This window comes from Callionymus lyra, chromosome 16, assembly GCF_982586985.1.
Source record: "Callionymus lyra chromosome 16, fCalLyr1.hap1.1, whole genome shotgun sequence".
Taxonomy (NCBI): Eukaryota; Metazoa; Chordata; class Actinopteri; order Syngnathiformes; family Callionymidae; genus Callionymus; species Callionymus lyra.
In genome coordinates this window covers 8,521,288-8,546,269 of record NC_141833.1, presented here as the reverse complement: position 1 = coordinate 8,546,269, position 24,982 = coordinate 8,521,288, and the positions used below count along the sequence as shown (strand labels likewise).

Below are 24,982 nucleotides of genomic sequence, written 5' to 3'. Positions count from 1 at the left end.
ACTCCTCAAAGTCTCCTTGGTAGCCGTTACAAGTCTGTGGTTCTTTAGAAAGTGACCGTGGAGAGATGCATCACCCGGCGACAGGATCTCTCCGGCTATAACTCTGCAAAAGTTGACCTTCTCCGGCTCGACACGCCGCTTGTTAATCTTGTCTGAAGAAGCAAAGGAAGTAAATGTCTCGCTTTGTTCAACAGCTGGGTTTTGGTCGCCGTGCCCCGAGGAAAAGACTCGGTTGCTCAGTTGAGCTATGCAGCGAGTTAGATCATCTCGCAAGACTTCAGACGCTTCGAAACAATCGTCACATGTCAGGATTTGAAAAACGACTTCTTGTAAACTGACATTTAAAACTGGAAAACCCTTTTATTTTAAATACCCAGCAAAATACATTAAGAAATAAGAACATAAAATTCTATTACATAGAATATAATTAACCAAATTGAATATCATATAATACCTGAGGTCTATTTTTAGGCTTTGTTAAACCAATTGTATTAAAAAAAAAAAGGAAATTAAGCTTGTTTTTGTTTAACCAACGTTTATAAATAGAATCCATAAAAAAAAAAACGATACAAAAATTATTTATCATGCAATAATTATAATATGATGTTATTTTACTTTATAAATTGATATGCAAAAAAAACATCATTAGATATACAATCTAAAAGTTACACATATTATCCATATCAAAGTGGTCTTTAATAATAAAATTAATTACAATACATGAAAGCAATAAAATGAAAAAAAACGTATTCTTTTCAATACATTAAGTATTGAAGATGACATAAGTTATTTTTAAAAGGAGAAAATCAAAGCGAATTGACATCAGTAAAAACAAATAAAAAAAATATGAATAAATAAATACACATTACAAAAACACTCGCAGAAGCGACTGTTAAATAACTAAAAATAAGTTAGTGTTTGAGTTTGTTCATAACAGGAAATACAGATACAAATAATAGTGATTATAATATATAATAGTGATTAATAATCAAAGTAGATGCTTGTAAGAATTTGAAACTGCAAGAAAGACTAAAACTAAATACACCAAAAAAATGAAAAAGGTTAAAACATTTCAGTTTAATTGGGGCGAAAAGATCCAGACTGACAGAATTCTTCAGATATTCTGCTGCTTTTTCTTTAAGACGAACAACGTGGGCTGGATTCGTTAGCGAGGACGTTGATGGAAGAACACAAAGGCGGAGAGACTCCTGTCAGACTTGAAACGATGTGAGACAGAAGAGTATAAATGCGTATCAAACAATGATTCTGGGTGAAGGTCATTTCCATTTTGCACTTTTCTACTGACTGAGTGAAGCATCGATGTGTCGTGTGTGTGTGTGTGTGTGTGTGTGTGTGTGTGTGTGTGTGTGTGTGTGTGTGTTACTGCTTGTCTTGGTATGTCTAATGTCCATGAAAAAAGCTTCCGAATGAGCCACTGAAACAAATGATCAGATGGTTTACAAGCAGAGTGGAAAACAAGTGTTGACATTTTAATCGTCATAAATCACATTAAATTAAAAGCATTAAATGTCACCGGGTTTATGCAGTCAAAGTGTTGAATATAAACCATGTAGTTTCAAGTACATGCAACGTTGGATATATTTGAAAATTGTCGCCGTGCTCCTCATGGTTGCGTGGGACAGAATAATCAGAACACGACGTGACTTTCCAGTGGAGACAAAGGCCAACATGACTGGGGAATGGAATAAAAAATTTCCCTGCAGACGTCGAGGCCCAGTAAGTAGATGTCGGCGCTTCAACCCACGCTGGACTGAGCCGCTCTCCCTCACGGTCATGTGTCAAACTCTGGGCCAGAGAGTCAGTTGGTGCGGTCCGCCTCAGAGCTTAAAATGAAATTCTATTTTTTTTTTTCTAATAAGTATACGTTGACCAAAAGCTATACCTCCCACGGGTTGATTTAATGAAGTAAAAGCTCACAGCTTTTCCGCTTCAGTATTTAACAGGATGTTTTCACCATGAGGAGATTAAAAAATATATCTTCAAAGAGAGCGAGAATAAGCAGGAAAATGTTGCAGAAGGTAGGAACTGGATTTTCTTTTGGTGGGTTTGTGTGTCTCACCTGCGTACGGCACCGGGGAGTCCTTGTCTAGAGCCACGAGAGGAGGATCCAGCAGCACCGTGTCCATGTTCTCGGTGATGACGCCATGGTACGACGCCTCGATCCACGGCTTGTGTTTGTTGACTGCAATGACAACAAAACAAATCAGGTTAGATTTTATGTGGGCTTTTGAACTTCCATTTGGGTGTGAAATCTAGGGGTAAACTTTTATTTATGACGATGGCAGCTGGTGAAAACAATATTCTTGGTGAAGCTCTGTCCCAGTACATTTGACATACCTGCCTATACCAATAAAAAAAACAGTGGGAAAGTAGTCTTTTTAAAAGATGTCAATATTAATTTCATGAATAAATAAATACTTTGACAACTAATGATGACTAACAACGATTGTTTATTATGCTCCTTTTTTTTTCAGATTGAAAAAGCAAAAACATTTGAATTATTCTATGACAGACATCATAGAGAAAAAAAACAAATGAATAAAGAACTAAAGGAAAACTATTTATAACTTGTCATCTGCATCAGGACTACAGAGATACTTTCTACACAACCAACACAAATACACACAACGCAAAATAAAAACGTAGATTAGAAAACACTAAGTGAAATTTAAACGTTGAGAGTGAAAACTTGTGTCTTCGAAGTTCAAAAATGGAGCGTGCAACCAAGTGAGCTAACTGAACTAGTAACTGCATGTAGACAAGCATATATAGTTTACCAGTAGTATTGTTTAGAAGCTCTATAAAAAGACGAAATCATTACAGTTGATTATTTTCAAATAAAAAAGTAAAACCATAAAGTTTAAAAATCAAAATCATCCCGCTATACCATTGTATACAGACTAATTATTACTTCAGTAACTTGAACTAAGGAACGTGTTTCAGGGGGGACCTATTTCACTGCCACGCACAAACACTCTACAGGGGAGGGGTGTATTAAGTTAAAAAAACAAAGGCAGAAGTAGGGTTGGGTGGCAAACTTATATACATTTTCATTGAAAATCGATTTTCATTTTCCGCTATAAGAAACTTGTTTCAGTGGGGACCCATTTAACTGTTACGCAAGAACACTGAGAAGTTTTCAGGAGAGAATGGCAGCAGATCAGGAGAAAACGTTTATTAATTTATTATCATTATTAAGCTGAAGCATGCGTTGATGATAAAGAAATGATGTCAAAAAGAGGAGACGGATATGTGGTTTAGAGGTTGGCCGGATTCAAACGTTTCAGTTTCTGCTAATGCTGCTAAGTGTTAGCTAGCGGTGGCAACACCGTCTGATCCGAAAACACCATTGTGAGTATGAGGAACGTATGAAGATCGGATCCCAAACTTCTTACAACTCCGTCTGCAGTGAGAAGTCCGATGTCACAAGCACGTCACATTGAGCCTCGTCATTTTATTCTGGTTTACATACAAGTTAAATTGTGTTTAGTGTGATGAATATATTCAATAAACATTTGAACAAGTGAACATTATCAATTAAATTCTTAGTTATTTAGCGCGTTAATGTAGCAAAACAACTGCAACGACAACCTTCTCATTAAAAGAAAAGGTGTGTAAAAGAAACTATTGCTGAAAAAACATTATAATATGTTGGCTATTCCGCTTTTTCCATTCATGATTGAGCACAATTGACACAAAACTTTAGTGAAGCAGCCAAGCACAATAAGAAATCCACCAAGGATGCTCAGTCCTACCAAACCAGCTAAAAAAAATAATTAAGAATTACATCCATGAATGGGCAGAACAACTGAAAAATAAAAGTCCAGGAATGTTCAACTTATTGTTCTTACCATGTTACAAAGTTTCCTAATGAAGTTGCATTTCAAATGTTCTTTTTTGCCAAAAACTGAATAATAATAGAACTGACACTCTGAAAAACTGACCAAAATCAACAACTCACAATTATAAGTCGTGAAAACAATCCCAGGTGACCTGGATATACGCACCTAAGAAGAAGATGAAAAAACCTGGAGTGGTTAAGATTGATCTGTGAGGTTTAATGGACGACAGCCAGATGAATAGAAGTCACCGCGCCAGAATAACTTATTGATTTACGCTTCATAGTTTTCAAATCAGGGCGGCCATTGACAAAAGACAATTCAGGTTGATTTATGAATCACTCTGGCACCAGATAAACAGTCAAACTCTTCCAAAAGCTCCAATTTCAATTTGCAAATTCAAAAAGAGCATCTGTCAATTCTTGCTTGAAGGCATTTGTACTTGTTGAGACCAAAACTATTCTCTGAGTCCTGAACACAAGTCAAAGATCCTCAATATTAAGTTAATAAAGTCCAATCCATGTACATATTTATCGTTCATTTGTTTATTTGATTTATGCTGGTCCCTCAAGCAGAAAAAAGTAAAGTATATTGATGATTAAAAAGAACGATCTAAATGCATTTAGCTGCAGCAATGAGTTCATTGAGAGGGAGTGAGACCAGTGTGGACGTGTTTATGAAGTTATAAAAAGTAAGAAAGCATTTAAATATGTTTAGTAAAACACATTACATACGACTACAAGGACACTGTTATCTTAAGTGTTCAGAGAGCAGATTATAAACTCTTGCAGGAGCCAAGGTCTCCAGTAGTCGCCAACACCATCAATATAATTTATTAATATGTAGCCTGTTTATCTTAACCTCACCACCTAGTAACATACCATAGATAATATGAAACATTTTACAATAATATTAAGTGAATTAAATGTTTAACTGAATGGTATATTTGCTAGCTTAGCTAGTGGCTAACTGCTAACTTGGCTTTTCTTTGAATAGTTGCAAGATTTAAAAAAAAAAATTCTGTACATTTCCAATTAAACAATAAAGCATCATTCCTAATATGTCAATTTAAGTTTTATTTAAGGGAAAAAAATGTTTTTTATCAAAATGCTAAAATACAGCTTTACAGTTAGCGACAGTCGCTGCACCTCATTAACTTTAACAGCAGTAAGAGTTTTTAATATCCAGTGAAATTGTTAATTAAAAAATCCAAAATCATTGAAGACAAGCATGGATAGCAAAACGGCTTTTTAGTTTACGTCCTTATAAATGGAGTTGAACTGCCGCTAATCTCTCCGCCGCCTCCTGCTGTGAGGACGGAGCTCCCGATGTAATTTAACAGCACAGATGAGACCAAGATTAACACGGATCACACATGATTACTTCCAGGGAAAAGTCAACTCTCCGTCTCGCTCGTCCGAATCCTCCGCACACATTCGGGATCAGCGTGAAAGTACGACATATGTGTTTGTGAGTATTACGCTCCGTGATCGTCGAGTTGACCTCCTAATCCTTCACGGGCAAACAAAAGGTCTCCTGATAATAAGGGAGCGTGGTGTCCAGCTGCCGGTGATGATAGAGAGATCAAACTGAAACGGAGACGTCACAGCTTCTTTTTTTTGCCGTCGTGCAGTGTTCAGTCTGCCACCGAAAACACATGTCAAGAGGGTCGAGAGAGAAGTGAGAAAACAACCGACAGGGTCACGCACTCGTGATGTGTGTCGGCGGAGAGCTGCGACCTTTGTTGTTGATTCTTTATTGAAACAAAACAGTGTGCATGGATCCAAAGCTGCTGGCGAAAAATAAGCCTGTGACCACTGTAGTGGCGGTCATTGATCGACAGCTGACTCAGTAGGGGTCGGAGTGAAAGAAAAATATTGACATTTTTGCACTTTTGTTAGAAAAGTCTCACATTAGCTGCATAAAACAAAAACAGTTGTCGCTCATAGTTTGGTACTTTAAGAACAGTGATGACTATAGACTTTTATAAATGTTTATAAATGGATGGATGGATATATTGATGGATGGATGGATGGTTGAATGGATGGTTGGATGGTTGGATGGATTGATGGATTGATGGATTGATGGATTGATGGATTGATGGATTGATGGATTGATGGAAGGATAGATGGATGGTTGGATGGATTGATGGAAGGATAGATGGATGGTTGGATGGATGGATGGATGGATGAAAGGAAGGAAGGAAGGATCGTTGGATGGATGCATGGTTGTTTGGATGGATGCATGGTTGTTTGGATGGATGGATGGATGGATGGATGGATGGATGGATGGATGGATGGATGGATGGATGGATGGATGGATGGATGGATGGATGGATGGATGGATGGATGGATGGATGGATGGATGGATGGAGTTTTTAATTTATTTATCTTTTTATATTTGGTTGTTTTTGGAAAATTGTGAAACCAACTAAAAATATTATATCTAGGGAGACAAAGATACTAAAGATACATTCCTTTTTTTCTTTTTTTCTTTATTTACTAAAGGAAACTACAAATATTATAATAATTCCAAAACGTTATGTAACATGGGAATGCGTTGAAAAGCCTTTTGAATTATTTGATGTAATAACTACATCATTATGGTAAGTTATTATTATTATTATTATTATTATTATGAAGATAAGATGATATACTTAAGTTGTTGTTTTTTTCAACATAAATCAAATAATATACGACATTTTAAATAATATCCACTAGAATATTTACAATGTATTCAAAGGTCTGAACAAAATTAATTGATGACAATAAGTCAAGGAAAAAAACATCATTACACTATTAGTATAATTGGCTTTAAAATGTTAAAAAAAAAAAATAATAATAATAAAAATAATAGTAAAGAAAGTGGACAATATTAAAATGAACAAAGAAGCTTCACTTGGAACAATAAAAGTCAAATAAATGTATCTCCACAAAGGGTTAACCTGATGTTAGACCTACAACCTACCTTAAATGGTTCAGTCAGGATAAAAAAATTAATAAAAAATTAAAAACTTTGACCTTCTGGCTCACGTCCGACATTTAGTCCAAGATGAAGGGAGCTGATGTCAGAGAAGCTTAAACTCATTACACATTAGTGTCTGGAATTCCTCCCTGGATTATGGTAATAAGTGTCAGATATGAGCTCGCCCTCTTGTCATTTCCTAAAAACGTCAGTAGCCATCACGGCCTAATGACATCAGACGGCACATTATGGAGAGCTAATTCACTTAGTGTGGCCATCGGTCTAAAAGTGGACCCAGGCAGAGCTCCAGATGACATTTGATATCAGCCTGATACTGTACACGCAGGTCCACGGGCAAAATGTGCTTTTGTTCCGTGGATATAAAACACCCAAAACTAAATCATGTTAACGTGTTTATCGGTTTATGTCGTCCAGATCCAATTATATTGACCCCTAGTAACTGACCATGTCTATAATCTAGGGGGAAAAAAACTGAAAATAAAAGCTACAAAAATGTTTCTAAAATGAAGCCTGGACTGGAAATAGGATCATCCAGTGAACTTGAGGGAGGAAAGCGACGGGTTTGTCTCTTATCTCCTTCTTCACTAAAGGAGGAAAGAAGAAGGATGGCAGCAGAACATGAGTGTAATAACCATCTTGAAATAAAACATGTTCTCAGGTGCTGGAACGAAACTGAGGGGGAGGAAGAAGTGAAGCAATGATATGAAACTCTTGCATCGATAAAGTTTGACAAGAAATCCAATGTTTATTTAGGAAACTTTCTTTAACGAAGAGTTCTAATTATCTCAGTGGTATTCATCAAAATCCTTCCTAATCCATTTTTAACTCTTATTACAAGTCTCTGGATAATTCTTTATTCCTTATCTTATCTTGAAAATAAGTCAGTTTGAAGCACATTTGCTGCGTCGAGTCATTTTGTCGACGTGACAGAGATGAAGATACTGAGGTTGCCAAGACCGGAGATGAGTATCTCGCGAAATAGAATGTTGGACGAAGAATTTTGGAGAAGAAACTACGGAGGATCATGGGTAATATTTTTCTTTGGAATTTTGCAACAGACAAAAAAAAAAAGCTAAATAATTAGAAGCTTCTGATGTGACCAGGATGTTATGTTTTTTAAATATATTTTTCTGATATTATCATCAAACACAAATGATCATTAAATACAGAATGCAAGTATTTTAACTTATGTACTGTGTTATTAATGTAATGATGAAGATAAAATAATTGAAAGGCTTTAATATATTTACAGGTAAATATTAGATTCATTTTTGGGTTTACTCAGGGCACTCCGGTTTCCTCCCACAGTCCAAAAACATACAGAGGTTGATTGGGAACTTGAGGGAAAAGTTTGTAGGTATGAGTGTGTGTGTGTGAATGGTTGTGTGTATTTTTGTGTCATGTGATTGGAGTCCTGTCCAGGGTGTCCAGTGTGTCACCCTGACCATGAATAGCTCTGAAAGTAAAATCCAGAATTTTAAAATTTATCCTGAAAGAAACTGGAAGAGTTTTAAGGATCTGAGAAATGTGAGTTCTTCTACCAGAGCAGCTCAGAATTCTAGCTGCAGAGTTTTGTATAAACCGCAGGTGAAACAGTTCCTTCTTGTTTAGACACAAAAAAAAACCTGTTACAATAGTCTAAACGAGAAGACACAAACTCATGGATTATAAGCTCTACAGCATGTTGTGACAACATTTTCCTAAAAATATTTGCTTCTTTTTCCTTTATTAATTTGCATTAAATTACGTTTCTGAATCATTCAGATTCAACACTTGCTTGAGAACATGTTTTCTGTCATCGTCGGCCATCATTGCAATTAGGCGATTGGTAAAGTTGTGAAGTCGAGGGCGATTTGTTCTTCACCACAAACCCATCGTGACATCTGCACATGTGGGAACACTCGTGTGCGCCCACTCGCTGAGAAATCCCACTAATCACGTGGACTCGGCGGCGTGTTGCACAGTTGACATGATGCTCGTGCGTGTTTTACACAATTAAAACAAGACGGCTGACCTTCGACCCCCGGCAGCATCTCCTCACGCACGCCCTCAGAAGTGAGATGTGGTTAAGAGGCAAGAGTTGCTATTTTAATTAAACGCCAGGTAATGGCTTCATCGATAGTCGAGTCTCTGGAGGGTTCCAGCCGTTCACAAACACTGAGCAGGAACCAGGTGTTTAGAAGGTTGACGTCTAACAAACACACAGAACCTCAGAACCGGATCTGGAGAATTTTCAAACGCGTATTATCGAGAGACTGTTATTTTATGCTTCACCGTATGAAGGATATTTGTGAGACAACAAAAGCTTTCGATTGTTCTATGGTCCTACTTTCATTTCTGGTTCAGAACTGAAGGTGCTGACCCCCAAAAACCCCGCCTCAGATAAGAGGTGATCAATAGAAGGATGGATGAAGCGAAGCCAAATAAAACACATATATTTAAGCATTTTGTTAAAATTGTAGGTTGTCAAATGTCATGAGAATAAAACCAAAACAATTTATTTTATTGTATTTGTTTTATTGTATTAATTGTAAGAAGCCGAACAGCAACTTGTGAATAACATGTAAAATTCAATTTTATTAAATTCTGAAAAGGTATATAAAAACGGTTGTAGATGGTTAAAGAAATTTTTATAAATAAGGTAAATTTACCTAATTTCTTAATGTAAACTTGAAATCGTCTATTATTTGAAGCCAAAAGGCAAAACATTTTGAAAAAAACGTTTAAAAAAAAAATATATATATATTATTTTTCTTTTCTTTACTTATGCATTTTTAAGGAGCGATGGCATTACTTGATTTTTTTTTTAAATTAAATTGACATAGCTATTTTCTATTATTCATGAAATATTCAAAAAACAAAAAAGTTTACTATAGGCTAAAATGATTCAATAAGTGAGACTTTATTTGTATTTTTTCTTAAGGTATTAACATCTAAAGAAATGTATTAAATAAAACAGGTGTAGATGACACTCATATAATTAAGGAAACTAGATAAAGGTACATTTTCTTAATTTTAAATTTGAATTCAGGACATTGTTATAAATTCGTAACCAACAAATACATTATATAGTGTTGAACAAAGCATAGCAAAGACAACTGAACTTTTTCATAATTTAAATTTATATTTTTGCTAAAAAATAATAATAATAATAATAATGAATGAGCCTTAAAAGATGCTAAATCTATTTTTTTTAATGTATATTATACACATTAGTGTTTTAGGTTTCACAGAAGGTAGAACTTTCTGAAGCATATACGCCTCTAGATCAGTCTTTCTCTCAAATGTTTAACGATGTTATATCTTTAGGTTCATTTTAAATCAAACACAATGAAGAGCCCACGACTTCCCAGCATGCTCCTGGGTTTTGCTGGAACATTTGTGTGGCGGTTTGTCTACGTCTCGCTGAGGGAGTTTCGAAGACGGCTCCGGAATAGCAAATGAGTCGCTGATTTTCTTCCAGCGAATGAAAGAAATGCAGAGTGTTTCTCTAAGTGACGGAGAATTGCCGATTAGTTTCAGCGAGTCGGCCGGCGAGGACGCCGGAGCGAAGGATTAGAACGGAGAGAAGCGAGAGTGGAGGAAGAAACATAGTAGTCTGAGGTCGACTCACTTAACTATGGTGTTCCTCCCGCAATAAAACAAATATGACTAATAATGTTAAAAATACTGATCGTCTTGACATAAAAGTAACAAGTTTGTTTTGCTTCCAAAACAAATCTGTCCGTGTTTACGCCAAATTCTAAGAAAAAGAAAAAGAGCAACACAACGAAGAGTAAAGGTTTCAAGGCTGTCTTTAATCAGTGTTTTCACGAGGCATGTTGGCGTCGCGTCAGCGAGTTGTGACTTCGAAATGAGCAGGTATTAACGTCGCCGCTGATGAAAGGTGTCGACTGACGAACGACTCCAGCCTCCTTCACACGCCGGGAACTTGCCACTGCGTCGAAGTTGTCACATATTGGGAAGAAGGATGTGATCGTCTCGACGCGGTGATTGATGCGAGCGTTTGATTCACGGCGGGAGGAGAGCGTGCGACGCGCTAATGTGGCGACTTGATTCTCCGCCATGAGTTGTGTCGGTAAGTGTGGACGACCATCTGTCTCACATCATCACTGTCACACAACTCTGTCCGCGGGTGTGAAAAATCGTTTTTGCATTTAATATTCCTTTCAAAACTATATATAAATAACCACAAAATAAGCCGTTTCCCATGTAAAATAAAATTTAAGACCAACTTTGCAATCAATACAATATAAAACATTTTTTAAAACACATTATTTGTACGGTTTAGGGACAAATTTAGCCAAAGGTTAATTTTAACACAACAAAAAAATAGCTTTTTAGTCATTTGAAAAACTCTCCTGAACTCTGCTGATTTTGAGAAACGTCCTGCATGAAGTAAATCATGCTTCGTACAAAAAAAAAAATATATATATATATGTTTAAGAACCGACATAAAATCTCACTTATCGTGTTTTCACATTTTTAAGACTTTTGAAAATATCAATAAATACATTTCAATGCCAATAAAGGCGTTATTTTCATGACATGCCTCTTAAGACTTTTTGTTTAAGTTTGTATGTTTATTTATTTGTGTTTTGATTAAAATGATTGATTGTTCTGAAATGAATTGTGTTAGTCGATAGTTTTGTTTTTGTGAACCAATGTTATTCATTTAATGTTTCAACTTGTATTAGCTCCCATGATGCACTGCAGCAGTAAAAGCTCGTATCAAGGTATCAATCAAATGTGTTCATCCAAAAACATACCCGATTTAAAGCAATAAAACATTCTCAAACAATATAATTCTCTCAAAATTCTTTATTCATTTTATTCCCTAAAGGGTTGTCTGGGGTTGGAGCCTGTCCCAGCTATTTGGGTGAACAGGCGGAGGGCACCCTGCACAGGTTGACAGCCAATACGCCCAGGGTTCACTCCAAGAGATGAATATAATTAACAGACTGTTGCCAAAATCCACACGATGTTCTTCTTTGGAGGTTTATCAAAAAGCGGGGAAAAGCTCCAGTCATGGTTGAAGAGAGCGATGAGTCCCCTCAAGAAAGATTGAACACTCGCACAAACTCACACAAAGACCCACATCGAGTGTGAGAACACTGAGATGATTCACAGTGAATCACAGTGATCAACTTGAAAATGTGCTTTAAAGATCAGACGTTCCATTAAGAACAAATCATTTAGTTGGAATTAACAGTGTTTGGTTGCTTAGCAACATCATGATACGTATATGTTATTGTCCTCTGGTGTGAAGGATGAAGACTGTGATCTTCATCAGACATGTTGAACAGGGAGATGGAGTCGATCATCGATGTCAGGTCTATAACAACAACATGTATGTTTTATAAGTGGAAAAAATGTGACAAAAACATCTTATTTTAATTATATTAATTAACTTGAAAGTGTCTTCACATGAACAATAACCTCATTTCAATTCTATTTGTACATTTCCACGGTTTGTTTTCAGGCTTTTTTCTGCTGAATTCACAGCATCCTCGAGAGATCCGGCTATGCTGGTCTACGCTGGTCTACACTGGTCCAGCCTGGTTCAGCTTCTCTTGGTGGTCAGTGAGGCATTTCAGTGATAGCCCTGGGCTACCTCGCTCTGTGTGAGCGCGTCTATGGGGGGCAGGATTTACTGCTGTTCCACAGAAAGACTAAATTCCAGCCCAGAATGAAAAACAACAACCCTGTAAAGCCGGAGACAAACTTTGAAAATGCAGGGGATTTGCTGACTTTTAAGAACCTCTTCAGTTCATCAGTGCGAGAGAAGAATATAGTTTCCAGTGAGAATGGAGAGTCAAAGCAGTCGACTAATTTCGTCGCATAAAATACTGTGTTTTACCAAAACATGAAGGAAATAATCAACATTTCTGCCGAAAACACACTCTTTATTTAACACACTTTTGAGATAAAACGTATTAAAATTTTGAAAATCAATGGAATATAAACAGAAACCATCACATCATTTGTTTTCATTTTAAATGTACATTGATAGATGCTATTATTTAAGTATTCATTTAAAAAGTATGTGTAGAAAAAGGGCAAAAGTATAAATTACGGTAAATATTTTTCAATTTCATGTTTTATAGTACGAGTATGTTTAAAAGTTCATATCTGCTCACAAAATTACATAAATAAATAACTATGAGCCAGAAAACGTATAAGTTAGTAATAAGTAGAACTGTACTAGCAAAAAAAACAAATCTGTGAAAATCTAATATAAATATTTCGTTAAAGAAAACAAATAAATGTTTTTTTTATGCAGATAATAATTGAAATAGCCTAAGTTGAATAATTACATCATGGCCAATCATCAAGGTTTGTCACCGCTAGTCATCAATCCCGAAGTCTCCACCTCCGAGGGACTGGTTGTATAAACAAAGCGGGGCTCGATTACAGCTGGCTGGAGGAGGAGTAAAGCCATTATCACGTCATAATGGACTCGTAACCTCTCATTCGCCGAGATTTCAGACGGGGGAGAACTTTATAAAGAAATAACCTCAAAACAAGGTCATAATGAGGGCCCCATGAAAGATATTAGAGAGCCATTTTGATTTTTTTTTGGCATACGGTGTGTGACAAAAATATAGGAGCAGCCATTTTTAGAGGGTATTTATTTTTACACTTTTTTATACTGTTGAAATACTCTACACCTACCTATTTTTTTTGTTTTCTAAGAAGGTCTGCTTTGAAAGATATGAACATTTTAGTGGATAAAATTATATTTTCCTGAAGAAATCAGCGAGGATTATTTGGTGTGGCTTTCTGATCGTCACACTTTCTCAAAAGAAAAAAACCCCAGTCGCCCACCAGGGGAGGGAAAACAAAGTGGTTATTACTCTAGTGGTCCAGGGTGTCCATTGTCATTGGTGTAAATAGCAAAAAATACTACAAGAATAAAAAAACATGTGAGTAATTAGCCACAGAAAAAATAAAAAAGTAGAAAAATCCTTAACTAAGCTTTTTCTAATTCACTGTAGGAACGAAGGCCACGGCAGGATCTTCAGTTCGAGCTGCAAAACCAAAAATAACTTTTGTTCTATTCAAGTCTTCGTGTCCATGTTGGGAATGTAGGTCGCTTTGAAGAGAGGAAAGTAATTCAACGCAATTATAGGAACGAAGTGATGATCCCACACATGACTATTATACCAGGTTCATAGAGAATGTGGAGAAAAACCATTAAGTGTACGTGCGACCATGATCCACTCTGAGCCCAGTGTCTCGACCGGAGTAAAGTCTAGCATTATAAGAGAGAGGGTGGGGGGGGCGATGTGCTTGTGTAATTGGTCGTTTACTTGTTCACTCCAGCATGAATGTGTGCCGGACCACGGAGCCCTAATTGCTGCTGGTGTGCAGTTTAGACAGTCGCGCTTGCTTTCCTTGGAATGTGAAAAGGGTAACTGGCAGCTCTGGAGGAGGAAATCGTCGAGGTGGAAGAGTCTCTGTGTATAAGTAAGAATCATTTCAGGCGGATAAAGAAGGGGAATCCAGTGTGTGGAGCAGCAAGTCACCGAAAATAAGCCAAAAAATAAACAAAATACAAGAATTTGGTAACTTTTTTTTCATGTTCAAATAAGTGTTTTGTAAGGTGTGATGTACTTTTTCCATAGGGTTCATGCTCTTTAAATCCGTATGTGAATCTCATATGTTGATGTCTATGTGGGAAAAATAATAATAAATAATAAAATGAAAGTCAGGGGAAAAAAGTAAATGAATATAGAAGCACAAAAAAAGTCGAAATTAGAGTACATTTGACTAACTAATTCCTTTTTTTAAATCATTTTTACTATACTAATTCTAAATGTAAAATGACATAAAACATCATCATTCATTCAATGACAACCACTTTATCCCGGGGGTCGGGGTCGCGGGGAAACTGGAGCCTATCCCAGAGTCATAGGGCGAGAGGCAGGGGACACCCTGAACAGGACGCCAGTCTGTCGCAGGGCACACACACAGACAGACAACCATTCACACACACACTCATACCTATGGACAATTTTTTCTCAATTAACCTCTGTATGTTTTTGGACTGACAATACATTTAAATCCACGTTTATTTACTATATAACAAGGGCAGGGACAATCTCCTAAATGTTCATTTTTAGAAACTGAATTTTGCATTTTTTTCATCATTTGATAATATTGTTGTTACTATATGATGTTATTTTTAACATAACAATTTAAAAATCATTGAACTGTTTTCTTCGTTGTTTAATGTTTTGTGAATTATGTTCGACACTGTATTGTGTTTTAAAAACAAAACAAAGACAAAACAACAACAATGATATATATTACAAAGCGAAGAAAATAAAAACCTTCATTTCTTTACCAGCCGATATTATACAAATAAAATAATAATTATAATGATAAAAATATGATAGATAAATACCGTCCCATTATGCTTTCATGATCTGGCTATTACAATGACACTGTTCCCGCTCTAGTAGAAGAACTCACATTTCTCCGGTCCTTAAAACTCTTCACTGGCTTCCAGTTTCTTTCAGGATCAACTTTAAAATTCTGGTTCTTACTTTCAGATCTATTGGTCATGGTCAGACTCCTTCTTACATCACTGATCTGATCCAGCCTTACACCCCAGCTCGGGCTCTGAGGTCTGTGGATCAGAATCTACTGCACACGTTCAGGACCAGAGGAGAGAAATCTTTTCAGGCTGTTGCTCCTAAGCTTTGAAACGATCTTCCTCTCTCTCTGTGTTTGATGATCTACTGACTCCTTTAAGAAACATCTTAAGACGTTTCTATTTGTTCAGGCTTTTCCTTGATTTTCTGGAACTCCTGTTGTGTTATTAGTTTTATCTTAACTGATCTTTAAAATATATACTTTATTGAATATTGTTTTGATTGTTTAAGCGCTTTGTGACCCTGGTCTGGAAAAGCGCTATACAAATAAAAATTGCTTACTTACTTACTATTTAACTGAAATCACAGACAGATACTGATACCATTCAAAACTTTGCAGGAGCCGAGGTCTACAACAGGAACCTAAGTAGATGAGTCGAAAAGGTGACTAAGTTGTTTACTTGGTTGATGATTTAAAAGGATTAATGACGTGAGTTCAATTGTTCTGCCTTGAGCCTCATGCGTCAGACAGAGAGAAGTACGAGTGGAGACCGAGCTGAGATGTACGAGCCGTCGCTGAGACTAATCAGACTTTTCCCAGCAGGATTTTCCTCCAAACTCCATGAAGAAACTGGTCACCGGCCAGAGAAAACCAACCTTCACTCATACGGAGCGTCATTGTTTCAGAGAACGTACGTGGATTATTGCAACACTATGAACAACCTTAGAGAAATTCATCCAATCGTGAAGCTACTGGGACACGATTGTTGTCGTGCTTTGCAAATGTCATTTCCTGTAGTTTGTCTCCGACTTTGTCAAAGTTAAACATTTGAAAGAATGTGTCATTAGAATAAAAAGGCATGTGTGGGAGTGAAGGTGGGGGCCAAAGTAATCAAGGAGGCTGAGAAGCGTGAAAGTACCATTACTCATGTTGCCATATACACAGAGCTAAGATAAATGACTGCAATTGAACGGCACCTCTGATACGGCAGCCGGTTAGCCAGCGAGAGGAAGAGAGAAATATCCTCCTCAGCCATCATTGTGTCTAATAACTGTTATTTATTGGCAGTGCAGATATGACCACCTGTCCTCCAACTGAGGAACTAAAGTTGGAGCTTTTTTCAGCCAAGATTGTTATGACAGAAAATAAAAGCTTGGGTTTTTTTTTTCTAATGAAAAGTGGTGTTTGAGAATTAATCAAATACAGACACGCTTCCGCTCATTAAGTGGAAGAGAAACTTTTCAAAGAAGGTCGTCTTTCCAGGAGAAACAAATTAATTTTTGCTTTATTACGACTAACCAATTAAGACACGGCAGGAAATTATAATCATTTGGCAAACACGGATGAACGAGGGTAAACAGCAGTTTTAATTGAGATTTAAAATAGTGTTTTTAACTTTTTAATTATTTTTTTATTACAACTCGACACAAAAAAAAGTGCGGCTCAGGGGCCATATGAAGCCCTTTACATGCTTTACAACGGCCTTCTTTCGCTCAGGTTAAATCAATGAATCACTGTAGAGATTTGTTAACTTCTTTAGTTCAAGGTATGAGTGGAGCTGTTATGTTTAAAGCGGGATACATCTCCTTTTTTAATTCAATAAAAGGGAGTTGTCATTTCTTAGCATCTTGCGCTCTTACCTAGCAAGCTAAAATTTTGGTTATTTTTTTTTAAAACAACTCTATTTCTGGGAATTCTTTTTTGCTAGTACTGGGGTGTAAGAAAATATTCATATAACCATATATTCGATTTTTTTTTTCTTTTTCCGATGCTGTATCGATATACAATAGTACTTTATGTATATTTATATATATAATAAAAATTAATAATAATCTCCTTTGAAATTTAAATTCATAGTTATTTTATGGTTCATATCTTAATAGTGTGGGTATAAAAGACAATCATTCAATTTTTTTCTATTTTCAAATAACACTCAAATATTTCCAGCGTTCATTCATTTGTGCCATGCAATTAAACCTCTGGCCACTAGTTGGCAACATTCGTCATTTCCTCTGTGCTAAAGTAACAAAAAAAAAAGGCGAAATGGCAGCTATGAGTGAAAAAGAAAGGATACACAAGACTCCAGACGCTTTTAAAGCTGATGTTTAGACTTATTTTGGCTTTAAAACAAGACGGTGGCGACCTCGAAGAGTCTGCAGTATCAAATCTGGGCACATGGACCAGCTTGTCTTCCAGAAAGATCTTGAGTAAATGATTTTTCTCTACATCCGACTGTAACTCATGTGCAGCTAATATGGCTGATGTTAAGCATGTAATAGCATTGAACGTTTACTATGCTATGATGGTTATTGTACAGTTAAATTATTTAAAAGAAACAATAGTTACTATAGTCTTGCAATATATGGTATTGTCACATGTATATTGTCAACACACAGCCCTATATAAAACCTTACTAAATAGATTCAGATAATTTGAAAAAAAACTAACATTTTGAACCGTTTATCAGATAAAACAAGGCTCAAATACCTCCTTGGCAGAGGTAATTAGTCATCAATCCTTTTTTCACAACTCATTTTTTATAGTACACCTGCTAAAAAATCAACAAAATCCACCATATTTTATGACAAGGCTCTGTATCTAACACTCATACACAGATTTTCTTAATAAAATCTTCAGAGTACGATGCAGCCGATATGATCGACGGACAACAAAATAACTATTATTACTCGTCAATGAATGAGAAAAGGTGACATAAACCTTGTGGATACGTCCTCTGTGTCCTTGTTTTTTTTTATGTGGCACAGATGAGAGCGAGATAGATCTACAGGACACTTTTAGGAGGAATCGATAAACTGATTAGAGAAGGACAGATACCTGAAAGTCAGCGGCATCTCACGCCTACACTTCAGACCAGATGAATGAATAAGAATCTGAAGAGTGAACAGAGAAGCCACACACACACACACTGATCCGTGATCCACGGTTACAACAATAGTTTCACTTTTATGAGAGAGGATGGTGTTCTGGGGTTTTGGGCTTCATGCTGTGAGAACGTCGGGGGGGTTTTGTAGTCGGCTACGGATTCTTCAAGTTCTATTCCCTGCCTCCAGCTATCTGTTGTAGGGAAGCTCCCTCTACCTTATAAAATAAAGTAAATACACCACCAACAATATAGGAATCTGCTTCCGTCGTACATCTGTCCACGTTTCATCTTAAACACCCTTTTATGAATCTCACTTTTTAATATCTATAAGCAGCTTTGAGAAGCTCATGGGATGAGAATCAATCACACAAACTCCCTAGTGTGTTTCAAGCGTCCATTTTTTCATCAGCGCTGTAAAGATCTGAGACATTTTAAACAAAGTGGGTCACACACCAACTAGAGATTGTTGCGATTAACAAGCAGAGCATTAGTGTTGCACAAAGATAATGAAGCATGACGGATGTGTTTTCTCCGTGCGGCTGAACCGTTGTTTTTTATTGAAAGAAAAATTGATGAGTGGTTGAATAAAATAGGGATGAATAGAGAGTGTTATTGTTGAGCTGGCAAATTGCATGCGTTATTTTTTAGTATCAGTTTTAGTATCAGTTTTGACTCATCTATTGACTAATTACATTTCTTGTCATATATTAAACATAAATAATATATGTTTATATATATATATATATGGTCTGGAAAAGCGCTCTATACATATAAATTACTTCCTTTCTTATTTTACTGGATATTGTTTTAATTGTTTAGGCGCTTTGTGACCCTGGTCTGGAAAATAAATATAAATAATTAAAATTTCTTAAATAAAACATGTTCAATTATGCTGCGTATTTATTGATGCCAAATTTACTAATAACCAGCTATTTAGAAAAGTTAATATTTCCCTCTGTTCCCACCATTTTTAAATATAACATGTTGCTCGCAGTATTTCTATATTTAAACAATATATGCAGATCATGTACCTGCAGTATATCTTGGAAGCGTTGTTGCCAGGTTAGTTATTTTTAATGTTGAAATGGAAAATAAATCTTTTTTGTGTCTTTTTTTTCCTCTCAATCTTTTTTTTTTTTTTTTTTTTTCGCACAATCAGACTTTAAATGATTAGATTGAACATGAATCCTATTGAAAAATACATTACACATTAAAATACAAATATTTAAACATTAAATATAGTATGAATAAATTAAGAAAAATAAAAAGAACCAGACACACTGTAAATAGAAATAATAAAGCTGTGTTTTCATGTAAATAAGAGGCAAAGAAATATCTGTTCCTATTGTGTCTAAAGTATTCATCAATGGGTGTAAACAAAAGTCACATAAAGCTAAAGTCTTTCTAAACCGTTTTTGATTTGTGTGCGTCTTCATTTTCTCTTCTAGGTCTTCGAGCTCTTTTCCTGAGTGGATTGGCATTTATTGTCTCCGTCTACCTCCGGCCAGACCAACTATTTCCTTTATAAGAACTAACATTAAATTGACGGCTCTGACATCGTGTCACTAGACTCTCTCCTCAACAACTCCTCAGTCAAGACTACATGTCTCCATGATAAAAACTCATTGACGTGTTATGGTATGGTGCGTAGATATTTGACTCTTCATGGCACAAACTGGATGAGTATTTAACTGTATAATCACGTAAAGCACTAATATCACCGTGAGAACATAAATGGAAGGAATATAATGATTTTAGCGCCAAGACTCCACTGAAGAGGCTCTCAAGGTCCAAAATTAAAAACCTCCCATTAATCCCTTCATTTTATCCTTTATTTGGTCCATCAAGTTCCATTCATGTAATACCTACTTTCATTATTAGTAACGAAATGACCCTAATATCTACTTACATATTTACTGCGAGCATTCTCAGCTTTATTTCTTGTGCTAAATAACTCTAGTTATTTGTTGAAACATTTCTTGTTTTGAACTTTGTATTCAAGACCACTGCTAGATTATTCTTGCTGCCAGCTTATTGAGGCACCCTTGAGACGGGCTCGGTAAAAAACAGTGAACGTAGGAGCTCAATAGTTCAGGGAAACAGATTCACTGACTGTTAATGAAGCCATCAGGGCCAAAATCCTCACTAATTATATGAAGATCTGAAGTGAAGCTGCTCAACATCCATTCCTGCTTTAGGCAATATTCTACGAACGCTCGGACCAAGATTTTTCAATATGAATCTTTAAACAAGAAAGAATTTTGAAGTTCATGATTGTTTCCTCAAGGATTTATCTTTATAAACAATACAGTATTAGAATTTCTCATAAAAACACAAAACATGTCTTGAATACTTTTATCGCTGTGGTTAGAAAAGCTTCAGTTCATTATTTTTACAGTAATAAACCGAGGTCAGTCGGGGTCAGACGCCCACAATAACATTGCATTTTACTTTTATAAAGCTAAACACAAAGAACACATTTATATCATTTGGTTCTGAAGGCATTCTGTGGCTTAAAGTTTCCCCAAAACTCATGTACACAATGTGAATTTGTTACAAAATTTCATGAAGCTCATTTTTAAAATGTAAAATGAGAAGAATAAAATATTTTACTTCCAAAATCTATTTATAATAAGTAGCTTTCATCCTTATCATGCAGTCGCCCTGATGAAGACGTCTCAAATTGTAGTGTGACAAAAACTGTAAAAATACACTCTCAGAGTTTGTTATAAAAAGCACCTCTTTATGCTCAACTTACTTCACAGGATTTGAAGATGTGAGTATATTTTGAAATGGTGCTGCTTGTGTAGAAACTCACCAAATCATCTTATTTCTAGTTCAACACTGAGGAAAACTGAACAGAAACTGTTTACTTCAAAAATCTCCAAAATTAGGAAAATAATGTCACAGCACGATCTGGAGCTTGTAATCCATGCGTTTGTTTCTTCTCGTTTAGACTCTTGTAACAGTTTATTTTCATGTCTTAACAAGAAGGATCTGTCTCGCCTGCAGTTAATACGAAACTCTGCAGCCAGAATTCTGACCCGCTCTAGTAGAAGAACTCACATTTCTCCGATGCTTAAAACTCTTCACTGGCTGCCAGTTTCTTTCAGGATCAATTTAAAAATTCTGGTTCTTACTTTCAGATCTATTCATGGTCAGGCTCCTCCTTACATCAGTGATCTGATCCAGCCTTTCACCCCAGCTCAGGCTCTGAGGTCTGTGGATCAGAATCTACTGATGGTTCCTGAACACGCTTCTGGACCAGAAGGCTGTTGCTCCTAAGCTTTGGAACGATCTTCTGTATCGTAACTGTATTGTTTTCGATTGTTAAAGCGCTTCATGACCCTGGCATAGAAAGGCACTTTACAAATAACCTCTACTTTCTTTACGAATACACTTATTCAGAGAGGTGATAAACAAAAAGGGTATGATTGAGGTTTCGGAAAAAAACAAAAATTTAGTGAGTCAGAACTGCTGCCTCACCACTCCACTGATGCTTGAACCAAACGATCCTTAAAAACAATTGCTGACAGAACAAAGAGGACACAGTTTGTTCCAGCAGGTTCTGTTCCCCGTTACTCATCAACAAAACACACATTCACTCACAAAAGCGGGAACCAGTGCCAATAACATGTCAAACAAACATATTATCTATGAAACTTTTGCAGTAAAGTTCAACTTATTTTTCCATATTTTGACACTATTAGTTGTGGGTACATTTTTTGTCCACATGGTGGGTTTTTAATTTCTACTTTCAATCTTTATCAAAGGTTTTTACCGATTTATTTTAAACTTAAACTCAAATTGGTCACCTATGGAATGTGCACAACTGTAAGAACATCATTCAATCATTGTCAAGAGGCCCGTTTATCATGATTGGTTTGTAAAATGTCAATCAAACGTACCCATTTTTTGCCCTGCCCTCCTTCCCCGTCAGCAACCAGAGCCTTGTAAAGAGCTTTATACACAATTTGCTGCTGCAGCTTTGTTCGTGTGGCTTCTGGGAACATTTGAAACAGATAAATATTTCATTTTAAAAAAACAACAAATTGCATCAGATCATTTTGAAGAACATTTTCCCTATTTTAATATATTTTCTTGAGCCGATAGTCAAACCTAGAACAACAAATATGCTTTGCTGTTAAAAGAAAGGAAAGTCACGTCAAGGTCGATTGATGTTTGTCGAATATCTTCTTTCAGTGAGTTTGATATTGTGAAGAAAAGTTTGATGAAGAAAATTTACATAAGCCACTTTATAAAAGAGTTTATTCTCTATAAAGACAAGTGACAGACTGTCTTAGATTGATATATTTACACACAAACAACAAACCACAGGTGATTTAACTCGGGGCTGGAAAGCACAGAAAAAAAAAATCATATTGAATCTTGTTACACCCTCCTCACTTTCAATTTGCGTCATTTTTCGGCAATAAGTCAATCCCGAAAATGCGTCTCCTGGCTGCCAGGACCGGAGCCGGAATTAAATAACATTTTGTAGTCTATTTGATAGATCACCATCTGTCTCTCTGTGTCTTTCCATTAGACACTCCCATAGATCTTTTCAGAAACCTCCTCCTCCTTCTTCTCCTTCTCCACCTCCTCCTCCTCCTCCTCCCCCCCCCCCCCCCCCCCCATCTTCCTCCTCCTCGCCCACTACAAGAAGGAGAAAACAAATCCAAAAATCTAATTATCACATAAGCAGCAAATATTGTGGACCAGAATACAAATACAGCTTTGGAAAACATTTGATTTTAACCAAATATCCATTAATTACCAATAACAAAAAAGTGCAATATTTTTTCTTAACATATCTGAAAACTTAACGGACATATACAGTATATATAAACTTAAAAATCACATTTTATGATGAGTTTTAGGTTCGAATTTCATGTTGTATTTTTGGATTTGAAGGAAGAAACTTCTTTTGTGTGTGTAAAAGTGGAACATAAACTTAAAATTTGATATATCTGATAATATACAAACAGTAGTTGTTATTTAACGATCCTAATGATGATTACAAAACACTTTTTTTTTAAATGATTTTCAACCCATCAGGGCATTGTTGTACTGTTGTAATGGTGATCTAAGATGAGTCCTTTTTCATGGTTTGATTCCCACTCTAGGGATCCGTAAAAGTCACACTTTGTTTTATTCCCATCCTTGCAATTGAAGCTGTAGAGTTTTTAAACAGGCGGAGAAGAAAGCGCACGAGGGAATATTGTGCAATGAAATATTGAGATGGCCCAGTATTGAGATGCTGGCGGGTTGCCGAGCAGCTCAGAGGTGCCGACCTGGCACTGAAGTACGTGAGCAGCAGCCATCTGATGCGGCGTCTGTTCGCTCGCTGGAGATGAAGAGCATTTGAAGATGATCACAGCTGATCTGAGAATCCTTAAAAGTCAGAACCAAAAACGTACAATATGATGCATTATTGAACGACTCGTCGTAGATTTTATCGCGGGAATCCTGACGTACATTTGAAGAGTCATTTTGTTGTGCTTTTAATGAATTAGAGATGAGACGGATTCTTGTTTTTGACAGTGTTTTTTCAAGTTATCAGAGAAAAGACTGCAGAGATGATGAAAAGTTTCAAAACATTGAACGTCGGATTCAATCAAAATTGAAATACGCTAAAATAAAGATGTCAAATGACTATTTAAAATATTGGCTATAATATAAATAAATTGTAAAATGTTCGACAAAATTCATCATTTTTTTTATTTTATAGTTGTGGTCTGTTTTTTTTCTTTGTTATTTTGGCCAAGTTACTTTTGCATTGAAAAAAAAGTGGGGAAAAATATTAGGGCTTCGGAAAATGTACTGTGAAAAATGTTCACGAAAAAAAAAAATCCTCAACGAAAATGGTGTTTATTTTTATATATATATATATATATATATATATATATATACATAAATAAACACCATTTTGGTTGAGGAATGTTTTTTAGGATATATATATATACATAATATATTTAATTAATTAATGAGTATATAATATACACCTTTTGCATTACTTTATATATATACATATATATAAAGTAATGCAAAAGGTGAGCTTTCATGAAACTCTTTACAAAACCATCCTTGGCAGATGTATGCTCTATCATGGTGCTTTATTATTGCTTCAATACTAATGTGTTTTTCTATATCAACTCTTTCTATATAAGCTTTTTTCACTGCTACCAATTTCAGCTTTTGACGGTCAACACTGACACTTATTGATATATATATATATATATATTATTAATAAATGTAAAGTATTAAATGGATCAGGTAATTATTACACAACTACGTTTGGAAATGGTTTTTAATTTGTATGATAAGATAACATGTATACTAGACACCAATGTAAAAGTTTAATAAGATGAATTATTTATTTTTTTAATCATAAATTTGTGACTTGAACTGTAGGAAAGTTGAAACTATCAGTTGGTCTCAGACTCTTGGTTTAGTGTTGAATGTTCCATATGAACGAAGGGCAGAGATAATGAGTTGAAAAGACAGTGTCAAGCATCAACATGCATGTTGAAGTTTTCTCTTACATCCTGCGCCCATTATTTTCTGCCAGCCGTCAGCGCTGACCCCATTACTAGTCAGCAGTTACACCTTCACAGATGCAACCAACTGTGATGCAGCTCTGACACCTTTT

At 35.9% G+C, this 24,982-nt stretch overlaps 1 protein-coding gene across 1 annotated transcript in view; it reads right to left on the bottom strand.

Moving 5' to 3' along the window:
- Positions 1–24,982, bottom strand: part of clstn2a (calsyntenin 2a) — a 112,234-nt gene that overhangs the window by 50,287 nt on the left and 36,965 nt on the right. Inside the window, exon 2 of the mRNA XM_087811982.1 lies at positions 2,081–2,203. Within this exon, the coding sequence (XP_087668108.1) occupies positions 2,081–2,203 (123 nt within the window). The remainder of the gene's footprint in view (positions 1–2,080; positions 2,204–24,982) is intronic.